General features: G+C 39.0%; 1 protein-coding gene across 21 annotated transcripts in view; it reads right to left on the bottom strand.

Annotated features, from left to right (window-relative positions):
- Positions 1–15,009, bottom strand: part of FHIT (fragile histidine triad diadenosine triphosphatase) — a 1,487,995-nt gene that overhangs the window by 124,708 nt on the left and 1,348,278 nt on the right. For 2 of the 21 annotated variants that reach the window (XM_017954304.3, XM_017954310.3), the window contains one exon: positions 11,006–11,073. The exons of the other annotated variants lie outside the window; for them this stretch is intronic. In XM_017954304.3, the coding sequence (XP_017809793.1) occupies positions 11,025–11,073 (49 nt within the window). In that variant the 3' untranslated portion in view covers positions 11,006–11,024. The remainder of the gene's footprint in view (positions 1–11,005; positions 11,074–15,009) is intronic. 21 annotated transcript variants of the gene reach the window in all.

Below are 15,009 nucleotides of genomic sequence, written 5' to 3'. Positions count from 1 at the left end.
CACTGACAACACATCTGAAGGGGCCTAGACTTGCTTCCAGGGAACAATCACTCAGCCTATGATTTTGAATGCTTCCTTTGTCACTGTCACTAAGGCCTGAGGGAAAGCAATCTACATTCTAGTTGACCTCCGAGGCAACTGCCAGAGGTGCCAGCTGTTTCCCCTTAACTACTACTCACTGTTGACTGTCTAGGTTTCCATCTCCCAGGGAAGACATTGCTCCGGCTGACCTCTTCATCATCATTTGGGAAGGCCAGAGAAGTGTGGGCCAAGCCATCCTGACTGGAGTCGTCAAGACTCTTGTCTGATACTAGGGCTCTCTCTGGGTCTATAATCTTTGTTCAGGAAATAGGGAAAATGTTCTGTGATTTGTTAATCCCTCCTGTGAAGCGAGAGGGAAGTTTTAGGTAACTCTTTATATTTTTGTGATATCAGGAGCATCTATATCTTCGCTTACAAGTTTCTAAAAATAATTTTAGCAAATGAAAATTTTATAGTTTTTAGCAAAGGAAATTTCACCTTTCATCTTAATAAAAAATGTATTCTAGAGGCCATTATTCATGGGTTAACTTAATATTTCAGGGAGATAACAATGGTTTAACAGGAGACGGGGAGCCATTTTGGAAGTGTTCTATTATGGAAAGAGGGCCTGTCACATGGATTCACATATCTTGCAGGGATCATATTCATATGGATTCATATGCCAGCCATGTGTCAGCCGTGAGTCACATCATTTCTTAAGATGTCAGAGTTTCTCCCAAGCACATATGCCCTCAGGATCAGAAACAACTCTTCTGTTTTTTTTTTTTTTTTTAATGCTTTTAGTTCAAGAATTTTATAGATTACAAGTTTCAGAGATTCTTTATTCCAGTATAGAGAAACAGAAACCAAAAAAGAATCATCACTCAAATATACATAGGTCTATTGGGGGGGAACCCTGGTAGATGTAATTATAGTTTCATATGCCTTTACTTAGTGCCACTGAACTGTACTCTTGAAAATGGTTAAAATAGTAAATTTTATGTTATGTGTATCTTACCACAAATATATACATATGTATATATGCAGAAAAATATATATAAATATATATTCATTAATTAGGTATCTGAATAGGGAGCTATGATCTTTAAAAAGATTAGTTTTTCCTAAATGTCAATGAGAATTGCATGAGGCTTAAAATCTTCTAGTATGGATTTTTGGTGTCTGATAAGCTACATTATTTAAACTAGAATAATCTGGAATTATGGAGAAGTATTTGACTTCTGGGGCCACTGGGGCAGGGAGAGAGTGTTGGAGCAGCAGCCCCCCACTGCTGTGAGAGTTGGGATGGGGATGGCACTTCCCTCAAAAGAAACCAATATTCCATTGTCGGTCAACTTAGGGCACAAAACAGTCTTCAAGAGAGAAGAGGTGGAGGGGACTCATACCTTTGGTGGGAGATAAGCCCCTGCTACATGGTAACAGAGGAAAAGGTCAAAATGACTAGTAGAGAACACCTCCTCCCACTAAGGAGAAAGAGCAGTAACATGTAAAATCCAGCTTTAAGCTTTATTTTCCTGTGTTAGCAGCAGACACTACTGGTTGTCTACCCACTCTCTGTTCCCCCTTCTTACCTCACTAATGTAACTCCAATTTTGAGAGGTAGCTACCCTTTTCATTTGCTCAACTTCTTCTTGGGAAGCTAATCTTACCCTTGACCCAATTGGTCTAAGCCATTGATAGGAACAGGAAGATGATACAATTCTGGTCATTGACATGTTCAGCTAGCAAGGGAGACATCTGTGAAACAGTTCTTTGTCCATCAAAGGAGACACATAAGAAGAAATGGGAATCATTCTTTTCCAACTGTTAATGGGTCTGGATGGGATGGCTATACGGCCGTAGTCATTTTGTGACCATGAAGGGTGCTAACCTTGAGCCAGAAGCCAATGCAGGGAAATCAAAGAGTAGAAAGAAGGGAAGATATTATATTCTTGAGTATGACATTTATGCGACTGATGTAACCATTCATTATCTCAAAGGTGGAACTATCCTACCTTAACTCCTTACTGTTGGAACTTTTTGAATCACAATTTCTATAATGTGCTGCCAAAATCATTCTACTTAACTGATTCAGAATTGTAATTCTTTCAGGTTTTTCCTAAAGCCATTAAAAATTGTTTGTCATAAATGACTGTGTAGAGTTGACAGGGCCTTTGGAAAATTGAGTGGGTGCTGATGACCGTAGAGGGATAAAGTGGTCGTGGAAGAACCTCCACGACATGAAGATATGGTTGCAAACAGCAAGAGACAACAAGCAGGAAGGCCCAGAGCAGTGATCCATAGCATAAAGTGACAAGTGACAGGAGGGACAGACTTGTGGGACATGTAGTAAACAAGCCCTACAGTTCTTTGGAAATATGAGTGGAGAGGAGGTCATTTAAGACATTGACCGTGTTCAGACATGTAGAGTGGAGGCTTGGGCTATGATCATCAGATACCAAAACAAAAAGTAAAAAGATGAAGATTTTAGAGGGATTCAGATAATACTGGCTATATCACAGGATCTCCTGCCAAGAAAATGAGATTCCTATGTGATTTCTTTTATCTCTCCATATATTTCCTATAAGAATACTAGCCATCAAAATGATGAATTCAAATTGGTATATTCAGACAAATGGAAAGAAAGTCTTTCCCTTCCCTCAAATGAGTTGGATAACCATGAATGGTGAGTCAGATGAGAAAGAAAATGCAACAGCTCTCGCTCAGACCTGGACAAAGTGTTAAAAGATTTAGTAGGATGGTCAAAAACATGGTTCTCACCTTAACTGCTTACTTTCAACTCTTCACTGAAATAAATGCATATAGGCCAAATTAATAAGAAATAACTAGTTATATTTTACCTTAATAGTTGTACCATTATTAGAAAAAATCTGCCTCATATAAATGCAGCCACGAGCGCTTCCTGCCCTTTAAAAACTAGTATAATAAAAGGAATGATTGATTGTACTTGGCATATTTCCCCCTCTGTGGTTGCATCTCACTGCAAATATGAAAACATAATATAATTTTTCCCAAGGCCATGGTTACCTGACAGAAGCATTTAAAAACCATCTATACTTTGAACTTCCAGGCACGTGTGTGTGTGAGTCATATGACAGTTCAGAAGAGAAATTCATATTTGACATCCAGAGCTCCATCTTCCTGCCTCAAGTGTCTTTGTGGATGTACTTACTCCAGTCTTACCTGAGTTTCAATAATATGGGTTTGTCACCGGTTGTTATGGGCTCTAACTGACAGCTGTCCGCTGCACTGAGAACTATTATTTTCAGAGGCAGGCAGAAGCCCATTTCTGACTCTCAAGCATTGGAAAGAAACGCTGACCCCAAAGGGGAATTCTTCCTCCAATACGCTCACCCCCTAAGCACCTGATAGAGCTTGGAGCTTTCACAAGTGCTCTGAGTTTAAAGATTTCACAGCACGAGGAACACAGCCAAAGAGAAAGTGCAAGAAAAACAATACAAAGACATTATGAACTGTGTGATCACACAAGAGTGAGGCCTCCAGATGGGCCACCTCATAGTTATTGACAAGCGTTTAGAGAAGAACATACGTTACTCGATATTGATGCTAACGAGAAAGCGTTTGAGAGCAAGTTTAAAATGTAGAAGGAGGAAATACCCAAACCCCATCCCCATGGCAGCTAATTCACTGTTCCTAACAATTCTGCATGCTATTATTTTTCACTCACCTTGTTTACATCTTATACTGTGATTAAACCCAAGCATTCTGACTGTAAACCCTTTTGTTCTGTCTATTTCGCATAGGCATGGTGTGTTAATCAAACTGTCAGCAAAGGAAAAAAATAAAAAAAGAAAGAAAGAAAAAAGGGTACATTCCATCCAAATGAAGAAAAATCTGAGCTTTCTACAACAAACACATTTTCCAGTGGATGAGCTTCTCACACAGTAATTATTTCACTTCTCCCAGAGATTACTGATTACATCACACAGAAAAACTAAGAGAGGGCTGTTTCATCTTTCTCATCTATCTATGGTTCTTGTGCAAACTTATACTTGTTATCATGAAAAATGACAAATTTGCCATCTGATCAAAATGTTAACAAGGTAACTGTCAGTGAGATGGATCTCTGACTGTCACTGCAAGCCAGAACATGAGGATACATTGATATTTCTCAATACAGCCCCTGCTTCCCCAGCGTTCACTAACTACATTTCCACAGTAAAGGTAATAAATCACTTAGAAATAATGAGCTATATAGGATCTCTGGGGTATGATAGATGTGTCCTAACAGCACTATCTGCAAGGTAGAAAACAATTGATAATGATCTAAAGAAAACCCTAATCAACTGCCATTTTCCATAATGGGGTAGATGAAGCAAAGATATGAAATCTTAACTATGTGATGCATGTTATGACAAAATTGGACTGCTTTGAAAAAAACCCACACCGCGCCAAACAAAACACAAATGACCTAACATTATGTAGGTTCGAATAAATGAAAAATAAAGTTAATAACATAGTCTGGATACAAACATTATATTGGACACTGGCAATAATGGGATAATCATAGCAATTGCTGGGTCCACAAACAGCTAAATAGTGGAGGGTTCCTCATATAACACAAATGAAGACTCTGGCTCAGTTATTGGTTTAATGGACTCTCCTCCAGCACTTTTATGTTCTTTAAGACTCTTTTGACCACTTATTTCTGAGCCTTTAATTCAATGGTTTAACCAATGAAATAATTTTTTTCCCCTTAGCAATGTGGCCAAGTGCCACATCCAAAGGAACCAGGAGAGAAGAGAAGGAGAAGTTCATGTGGAAATAAGAGGTAATCAAAGACAGAACACAAGATAGAAAACTTCTGCAAGAAGATCATGGCATCAGATCACAGGGACAAAGAAGCATGGCATCAAATTGCCAAGAAGCTGCCTCATAATGACATCCCTTTAGGTTTTGAGGTTAAGAAGGTCTCGCATAGCCACAGTTGGTCTCCTGCCTCTCCCCTCTGCTCGTTTGTCTTTGGCCATTCCCGCTTCTGCTGTCTGTAGAATACTCCAAGCTCCTTCCTTCCCCAAGGCCTTGTGCCTGCTCTTGTCTCTCTCCCAGGGATCTCTCTCTTCCCTGGCTCCTTCCCTTCATCCAGCTTAAATCTCCCCCAAGGAACCTGCCTTGCCTTTCTGTTTTGAAGTAGCCTCAACTACTGCCCCTTTGGTCTCTATCAGCTTCACTGATAGCGGAAAGAACCATGTCTGTCTGGACCACTGTAATTTCCAGGATTCTAGCACCTTCTCTGCTATAGTAGGGACTAAGCACAGTCCCGATCCTGGACTCTGGGATACAGGACTGACTAGCTTTGAATCTTAGTGCCACCACTAAGTAGCTGTATCCCACTGTACAAGCACTCAATTTCTATGTGCCTCAGGTCCCTCATCTGTAAAACAGGGAGAATAGCAATGCCTATAAATGACAGCATTTTGAAGACTAAATCACTTTATCAATGTAAAGAGCCTGAGATAGTATCAGGCATATAGTAATCCATCAATTAGCTGCTGTTTTTATAAGAGCGAGAACAGAGGTAATTCAGACATAAAGTGAATTAATTCATGATTATAGATGTTAGATCAATGAGTCACCTTCATCATTCCAGGTTTTTATTTTACCATTAGCCAAAACAATATTGTGTTCCTTCTAATTCCATATTCTCAGACTCCACAGAATGAATGGGTACTGGTCTTTAAGTCTCTTTGAGCAATGCCAATAAATACAATCACTTCCAATTTGAGGGCACTTGGAATAGCAGTGCTGTTGTTCCTTTGACATCTCAACAGCACTTAAAAGTGAAATAAAAAAATAGATTAATGGATGCATTCCCTAAAAGCAACAAACATGTTTGATGTATAAACATATGTTATGGGCAATGACACTGTACATTTGGTGCCACGTCTCAACAATTCTTTTTTCATCTACCCCCTAATCATGAAACTGAATCCTTCCAGTAGGCCACACAGCAGGGACAAAATGATAGTAAGACAACCTGGCTATAGATACCTGCTTCTAGAGGGGCCAGGCTCCAACCCATTACAAGCTGATGACCATATGTATGATTTCTGCTACACTGGCCAAGTATTTGAATCTTTTTAAAACATATTTGATTATTTACCCTTTGACTGATTAGAATTTGTGAATAAAAATGTCTTTTAAGAGACACAAAGGAAGGGGGTATGGGCAATAGCTCATTACTAAAAATCATTTTAGTGTGGAAAGTGGGCTTCATTATTCCTAAAAGGCAGTCATTTTCAAACTTTAGAGCATCACAAGCCCCCTGTTAGATTCTAATACAACGCTGAGGAAAATGCACATACACGTAAATGTTCACATACCATTTCCACATGTTGAAGAACCTCCCAAAACAAATCTATCAACCACTCCCTCCAGTGTAAAAATCTGGCTCTATGAAGACTTCAAATTACCCTCACTTGCTTTGCAAATAACCATTTTTTCTTCAGACAAATAAAAACTACAATTAAGTTTAATATGAGTAGAAGGTAAAAACATTAGGATAGAATATTAGAGTTTACAGATTTTGGTCTGGTTACAATCTAAATATATTTGCTTTGATTAATATATGGTGTAACTCATTAATTAAATGCATATTGAAATAAGATAAACCTGTCCCCATATCATTTCTGGTAGACAATAATGTGACAGTTTTCTCTCCGATAAATTAGATGAGGCAAGCTTTCTGTGACTAAATAATAGCAATATAGGACAGAAGAAAAAAATTTACCACGAGGTGCTTTGGAATTATTCACATGAAGAACTTTTTATTTCTTACTTTCTTTTTCACGAAAATAGTACCTTTTCTCATTTTCAACCAATTTTTAAATATGAGGTGTTTAGCCTGCTTACTGTTCAAATTAACATTGCATACTTTCGGGGACAGACATGCTCAAAGTAGGAGTCCTTTGAAATGCCTGCATTCAGTATAAAAAACATTGCTGGTAGGAAATGCAAAATGGAAAAAGTCTTAAAATACATTTAGATATGAAAGACAAAACATTTAAAGCATATTCACACTTTAACACATTTGAAGTATAAAGTTAATATCATTTACGAAATAAATTTCAGGAATCATACTATTGAAACATCCTCACATCTTCAGTTAGGTGGATTAAGGAAAAAAATATTAACAATACTTACACACAGAAAACAGGTCATCAGGAAGAGAGATCGTTATAGCACCTTGTTTTCACTAACAAGCAGAGCAGACTGTAATCGAGTTTTAAGAAATCCCTGAGGTGGTACTCGGTAGAGAAATCCAGACTTGGCAAGGAAATCAAGTTTCCCTTTAATTACATTATCCCAATCAAGGAGCTAACTTTCACATCCCTACAAAGCAAATGTTTTAAGGAGAAGTCTCTCAAGGAAAGTAGGTGGAGGTGCAGAGGGATTAAGAGCTTCAAGTAACTTCACATTCGTAGGAGGAACATGTAGAAAAGTGAAGTACACTATGCGGAAGAAGACAGATACCCTGGCAAATGGTGCCGCTCCCAAAAACATATGACACCTGACACCTTGGTCCATTGGTCCTGCTTTCCTATATTAGCCTTTGTTTTGCCTTTGTCACTGAAGAAACATTGCATGTTCCTTAGTGTTGAACACATAAGCCTAAGGCTGATCTAGAGTTTCTTAAGCTGATAAAAAGCAAAGCTAAAATGACTTTGGCCATGACTATGCTGTTCGAGGAGGAAAATGATAGAATGTTCAGTGGAAATTATTTTCTTGGCAGTGTTCTTACTAGGTCAGCAAACTTCTATTCTTTCCAAATTTTCTGGGTCTCCTGCGTATTTTAGGACCCATATAAGGAGGATATAAGCAGTGATGTGTGAGAGCTGGTTTGTACCAGCTCACAAAAGCTGTTTGTATAATTTTCAGAAGTTTTGTAAGCTGGTAGCTTAAAAAGCCATTAAAAATTAAATTCTGTAACTTGCAAGTAATAAATATTAAAAACAAAGGTAAGAAAATATTCAAAACTCAGTAATTCCTAATACATTTTACTATTATCTATGCTCTTAGGTTATATACATCTGTATTAGTCTGTTTTCATGCTGCTGATAAAGACATACCCGAGACTGGGTAATTTAAAAAGAAAAAGAGATTTAATGGACTTATAGTTCCACGTGGCTGTGAAGGCCTCACAATCATAGCAGAAGGCAAAAGGCATGTTTTACATGGTGGCAGGCAAGAGGGAAAGAGAACCAAGTGCAAGGGTTTTCCCTTTATAAAACCATCAGATTTCAGGAGACTTGTTCACTACGACCAGAATGGCACAGGGGAAACTGCCCCCCTGATTCAATTATCTCTTACGGCATCTGTCCCACAACACGTGCGAATTATGGGAACTACCATTCAAGATGAGATTTGGGTGGGGACACAACCAAACCATATCAACATCTATTGTATCTTGTGGTGGAAATACTCTTAGTAGTGTGCTACTGCACGTCTCTTTCCAAGTCTGTGCAGTGATATCAGGTTTGTAGTTTCAATTCAGCCATGGAGAGTATTTATATGAACTGGAAACTGGAAACACTACAGATTAACTGTTTTCTTGGCTATCTAGATTTAAGAAAGTGATGGAGGAAAATACTGATTATGCAGACAAAACTTAAAAGCATATTGTGTCAATAGCTGTTACATGGTGAATAGCATAAAAAATTAAGAAAACACCCTTTAGTATTCTATATTCATTATCTGATTTGGTAAAAAAAAGTCACTCATATGATTGACAAATGAGTAAAGTTTTGACATATATTCTTAGGTTTCACTTTTGTCTCGTTTATGTAAACAAAAATGTCAACCAATATTCATGTCTCAAGCACACCTGTTTGTCAGTGACATGAGCAACTTTGCTTAATTGGGTAGTAACTAAGCATTTATTCCTCATCTGAATTTTCAAATCATGGCTGAATCACAATCGTAAGTTGACTGTGATTATAGGAATTCAACAAACATTAACAAAAGCATTCTGTAAGAATCAAATTGGCGATAAAGATTGGTATATATTTTATGATTACTCACAAATTGTGTGGTGTACATTTTAAATCAGGAAAATTTATAATAAACAGTCAGATGTATGAGGGTATGTGGATATGTTTTTCTATATACACACACATGCATACACAAAAACTAGTTGTTAATATTTACCAGCACACCACTAGATATTGACACGATAAAGATATACTTTATTGTGTATCTTAGTAAAAAGTGACCACTCAACTCTTCTAGGGACAACTTTATTACGGTTGGAAACTAGAGGCTAAGACGTTTATTGTGTCATTGTTAAAGTTCTGTAAAACCATTTCCTATCTCTAAAGTTACTTATTTGGCTATAATGCCACGCTGTACCAGCTGCTTCCCCAAAAGCAAGGCTACCAGATGGTGACATATCTGAAAGCTCTTTCTCGTATTTTGAGGGTAGGCAGGGGAGTCATGCTATGGGACAGTAAGAAAATCCACTTTTAGCAGGCAGGATAGAATGGGAGAAGTCAACACCTTGTCAGTTGCCAGTGAGCTGCTGAGAAGTAGTTACAGGCTATATAGCAGGATAGTATTAAACCGAAAGGTCACTAATGTGAAATCCTTGGGACAATATGCACTCTGTATGTCTCAATAATGTTAAAAGGTTCTCTTCAATATTTGATTGTATCCAAATAGTCTATAACTGTAACATTTAATTTCAAGAACAAAAATGACCTTAAGTCAACTATTCCTGTGGTTTTACATTTCAGAAATAAGAAAAATTCACTAAAACAAAGCAAAACAAAAATGGAGTGCCAAAACAGATTTGCTAATTTTTAAAAATGTGTTCAAATAAAGATATTTTCAAATCCTTCCTTTTATTATCACCCTGATGTCACGAAAGAAAGCTCATCAGTTCGCTATTAGGATGGTTTGGAAGTACACAAAGTACATTTGCTATATATGTTCAGAAGAGGAAACAGGACTAGCACTGGGCTCAGCCACTGGAGACCACAGCTTCATCATGGTTCAACCTCATCTTCAGACACTGAAAATACTGCTGGAGAAACAGGAAGTAGCATTGAGCACAGGGGGCTGCCACGTGTCCTCTCCACTGAAGACAGTTTGAAGGATACAGTGACCGCAGGAACAAAAATGCCCTCAGAAACAGCCCTATAGGGCTTCTAGAAAGTGCATGCTACCTGATGCTTTTTTGTTTTTTAACGATTGATGTCTCTGATTTGATTTGTTCCAAGCTATTCTGAGAATTCATGATGGAATGAGAACACCAGCAACGGCAACCTATTGGATTTCAGTTTAGTAGAGTACAGTGCTCTGTTTGATCATCCACTTTTCAAGAGCCAGCTTCACATCCTAACTGCATCATCCTTGCAAAGCTTTGCTACTTTGAATGCTGCTTTTTTTCAGTCCCTGAAATACATGTGCCTGGGGTGTCACCAACAGGTGGGTTTTTTCCTTTGACTTCCTTCCATGTAAGCCTCAAGGCATGTATAAAGGACATGAGCGCTGCTTTCATTTTCCAGAAGAAATCAGCTTTATGCTGGGAATTGCAAGCACGTGCAGGTTCCCCATAGTGACTTATACGAACTCACACATACTCAGGGTGAGTAAAACTAGCAGGGAGGCAGGCCTCAACCAAGAGCACATTTGCTAGTTTTTCTTGAAATGTTCAGAACTCTGACCCTAAGAGAAGCCGATGGTAGGCAATCCCTTGAAAGGATAGGAGGGTTATGGATCAAGGCAAAAGACACATTTGGGGAACACCATTCCATTGAGCAAGCTCTGATATGGAGAATCGAAGGCAGCCTTCTGGACCTCTGAATATCATAGCATCACAGTGGCTTCCTGTGGCTCTATGGTTACAGAACACTTTCTACCAAATGAAGAGAGTGACAGAAGCAAGGACCTCCACATTCCTACCATATGTGACAGTGTGGAAAAAGGCAGTGTTCATTCTTACCTCTCCTAACTTCGCTCGCTCATTCCCAGGTGAGCCTGAGGCCACATTTCACCTGAGCATCCCAGCTCCTATAGTCAGAGGAAAGAACAAACTTCACTCCCACTGAATGAGGACCAGCTGTTTACCAGACACTGTACAGGTATTATGTTACTGTCTCAGTTTAATTGTTGCCATAAAGAAATACCTGAGGATGAGTAATTCAACAAGAAAACAAGGTTTATCCGGCTCATAGTTCTGCAGGCTGTACAACAAGCCTGGTACTGGCCGTGGTTTCTGGTGAGGGCCTCAGGCTGCTTCCACTCATGGCAAGGTGAAGGGGGACTGTGTGTGTAGAGATCACATAGGGAGTGAGGAAGCAGGAGAGAAGGGAAGAGGCACCACACTCTTTTTAACAACCAGCTCTCATGGGAACTAACAGAGTAGGGAGTAACTCACCAACAGAGAGGTCATTAATCTATTCATGATGGATCTTCCCTCATCACCCAAACACTTCCCATGAGGCCCCACTTCCAATATTGGGGATGAAATTTCAACATAAGGTTAGGAGGGTGCAAACATCCAAACCATAGCAGTTACTAGTTGATTATTCCCGCAGTTCAGTGAGACGGTTTTTCGATACTTGTTTACAGGACAAGAAATTAAGTCTTTTTTGTCTACTAGACATTCATTTATTGAGAACCAACTATTTGTCAGAAATGGTGCTGTGGGGCTACCTGGACAAATGTGACCCCTGACCTCATGGAATTTGCATTCCTGTGGAGCTCAGAGAAGTGAGTACCTAACAGTCAGTAAATTGGCTAAGTGTGCATGGAGAAAGGAGGCTTGGAAGGGGTAAAGTAACAATATAGAAAGAAAAGCAATTGTGCAGGGATTCCTAGATAATAAGCCAAAGATCCAGAATTTGAACTTCAGTCTAATTCACTGTTGACTTCACCAAGTGACATAGCCTCACAGATCCCCCATCTCTGCCTATCTCAGATTAAAAACGAACCAGAGAAAGAATAGTAGTCGTGGAATCTTTCCCGTGGCCCACCTCTGTTCACTGGAGTCTGAGCATCATCTTTGGGGCAAAAGCTTTCTTTCATAGCCTGGGGAAGAACAGGAACTAAATTTCACATTCGTGGTGAGGACTAGAAAGTTTCAGAACATTGCCCTTTTAAACTCATCTTTATTAATATTCTTTAAGCACACAGGTAATGAGAAAGTGCAAATACAGCCCCCCCTGGCTGCAGCAGTCAGAGAGCCAAGAAAAAACTGCATGTCATGCCATCCTATTATAATAACAGATTAAAAGGGCACAAACAGGGTACTAATTAGCAGTCATAAAAACTTGAGGCTCCAGATTGCTCATCTTCATATCTGCGCAGTAAAAGTACCACATGCGCAGATAACACAGAAGTAAAATACCAGGGTGCAAATGCCCAGAGCTCAGCCAGCATGAGCTGAGAGAAGCAGTTGCATCCAGTGGCACATCCTACACTCTCTCCAGAATCCAAAGGCATTCAGGTGACTGCCCAAGAATTAAAAATCAGTCAGCCCAGAGAGAGGCAAGTGCCTTCTAACTCAGCAAGGGACAGCGGGAGACCTTGCCAACTTCTGATTGATTGTCTTCAATTCCCTTTCTCCAAGATGTATTCCTGTCCATGGACTCTCCCTGGATTTTATGCAGAAGGCTACTTCTGGGAAATGAGAGGGTTTTATTAGCATGCAGGGGCCAAAGTTTAGCCTGAAGGAGTGATACCTTCATCAATAAAATCTTTTTTGATTAAATTCAGTCTTTCTTCTTAGGTCTGCTCAGAGCTTGGAAAATAAGCCGGGTGTACTTTCTAACTTTTATCCCCAATTTGTTCCCCGAGGATTTCAAGGACTCTGTTGCCATCAGAGCAATCTGAAAGAAGAAAGTAAGAAGTATGCTTTCTTTAACAAGTTGTCTCTTAAATTCATACCTGAATTTGTCTCATACAAATTCAGGCTTGAACATTCACTATACTCACCTAACTTGGCCAAGTGGCTCTGTATTCTATGTTAACTATGATCCATAATTTTAAAAGTAGTCATACATAACATTTAGAGAGAACCGTCTTTTAAAAAATACTCTAAACTTTGTTTTAATAAGGAGAAAAGTATATCTACATTGCATGTGAAACTGAAACTAGACAAATTCCTTGTAGACTTTTAACTGACAACAGCTAAAAGGCCCAAATTGAAGGCAAAGCAATGATGCAGCGAATGATACAATAATCACAATCATATTCATTTTATTTCCAACATTATAATAAGGACCATATATTATTTACTGGTATATATTCTATTCACTGTACAGTGAAATATATGGGAAAAAATCAAGACCCTTCTCTTTTAAACATTAGCTCTATATCAGAAAGGAAATGGTCCATATTTATTGATTTTCCTTGAGGGATCTAGGTAAATATCACTGGGATATGCCTGGGTCCTAGTCTCCACACCATCAGTGACACGGCTTGTCCAACGTGACCTTTAGAAAGACTCAGAGTTTGGCTTTGTGTTTCTCCTCTGTCTTAGTCTGCTTTTGCTGCTTTAACAGAATACCCGAGACTGGAAGATTTATAATAAACAGAAAGTATTTAGCTCATGGTTCTGGAGGCTGGGAAGTCCCAGATCAAGGGGTAAGCCGCATCCAGCAAGGGCCTTCTTGCTATGTCATAACAAGGTGAAAGGCATCACATAGCCAGAAGAGAGGGTGAGAAGGGCTGAGCTACTGTTTACAAGAAACCTACTCCCATGATAACATCAATTCATTGGTGACAGTAGGGCCCTCATAACCTAATCACCTCTTCAAGGTCCCATCTCTCAATACTGTTGTTCTGGGGATTAAGTTTCTAACATGCAAACTTTGGAAACACATTCAAACCAGAGCACCATCCTATTCTCAGTAATTTTTCCCTACTACCTGGGATGATATTCAAAGATATTCAACAATGCTTGGACATTGGCCAATCAAAATGGGACTAGACACCAGGCATCAAGAGGCAGTCCAGCCTTTCTGATGCATACTGTCTGATATCCATCCAGTCCCAATTGTTTCAAAGGTTCTGGTGATAACAGGGGCCACCTCTCCCAAATGTGCCTTCTTAACTGGATTCCTAAAAGGACAAGTCATGAATCTCTAATCATAATTCTAGCACATGTACCACAGGCCATTAGGAAAACTATTATCAGATAAGTGAAGCCTCCCCATACCCTCAAATTACACCATGAAGGTGAGACCCTTAGCATGGTCTCTGACTCACTGGGCAACCATGGCCAAGTGATTTGCATTCTTGAGGAAAACTTACCCTCCTCATAACAGAGAGGAGGATCCCTCAAAGAGATCCTGAAAGCTCAAGTAGGAGAAGACACTACAACGTGCTTGGAATGCTTTAAAAAACAATACTTTTTAATCCTAAGACATAATTGCTAATAAATGGTTTCTTTTTTACGTAAGGTTAAAGAATTTTTAATACATACAGTCTTTGGTGCTCATTAAGAAGACACTAATTCTTCATAGGTTCATAAGCACATACATAACTAAGAATAATCTGCAGCAACAGTACAGTAAAAAATGTAAAATCCTAATGAGAGAACATACATTGGCTGGAAAAGTATGTTGTTTTTTCTTCCTTCTTTTCTTTTGCTAATGATATTGTAATGAATTTTCTTCAGAGGGCTTATTAGTGTCTGTTTAACATTATCCCTCTCTTTCATATGAAAACTTTCCTTAGAATCTTAGGCAAAGCTTTAGGCCTTCAATGAAGATGTTATTAAAAAATAATATCTAAATGGTGCTCAAAATATCACATTACAACAAGTTGACAGCACTGTCACAGGATAGAGAGATGGGATAATATTAACTAGCAGAGATCCCAGCCTGATCTATCAGTAATTTCATTATTTCCAAGTACGAGATTAACTTCGTTGAGAGGATAAAGCCTGCAGGGTTCTGAAGGCCTCAACTGGTCTAAGCAGATTATTGTCCTGTGGGGACT

Source organism: Papio anubis, chromosome 2 (assembly GCF_008728515.1).
Source record: "Papio anubis isolate 15944 chromosome 2, Panubis1.0, whole genome shotgun sequence".
Lineage (NCBI taxonomy): Eukaryota > Metazoa > Chordata > Mammalia > Primates > Cercopithecidae > Papio > Papio anubis.
The sequence above is the reverse complement of the archived record's forward strand: the minus strand, read 5'-3'. Positions and strand labels throughout refer to the sequence as shown.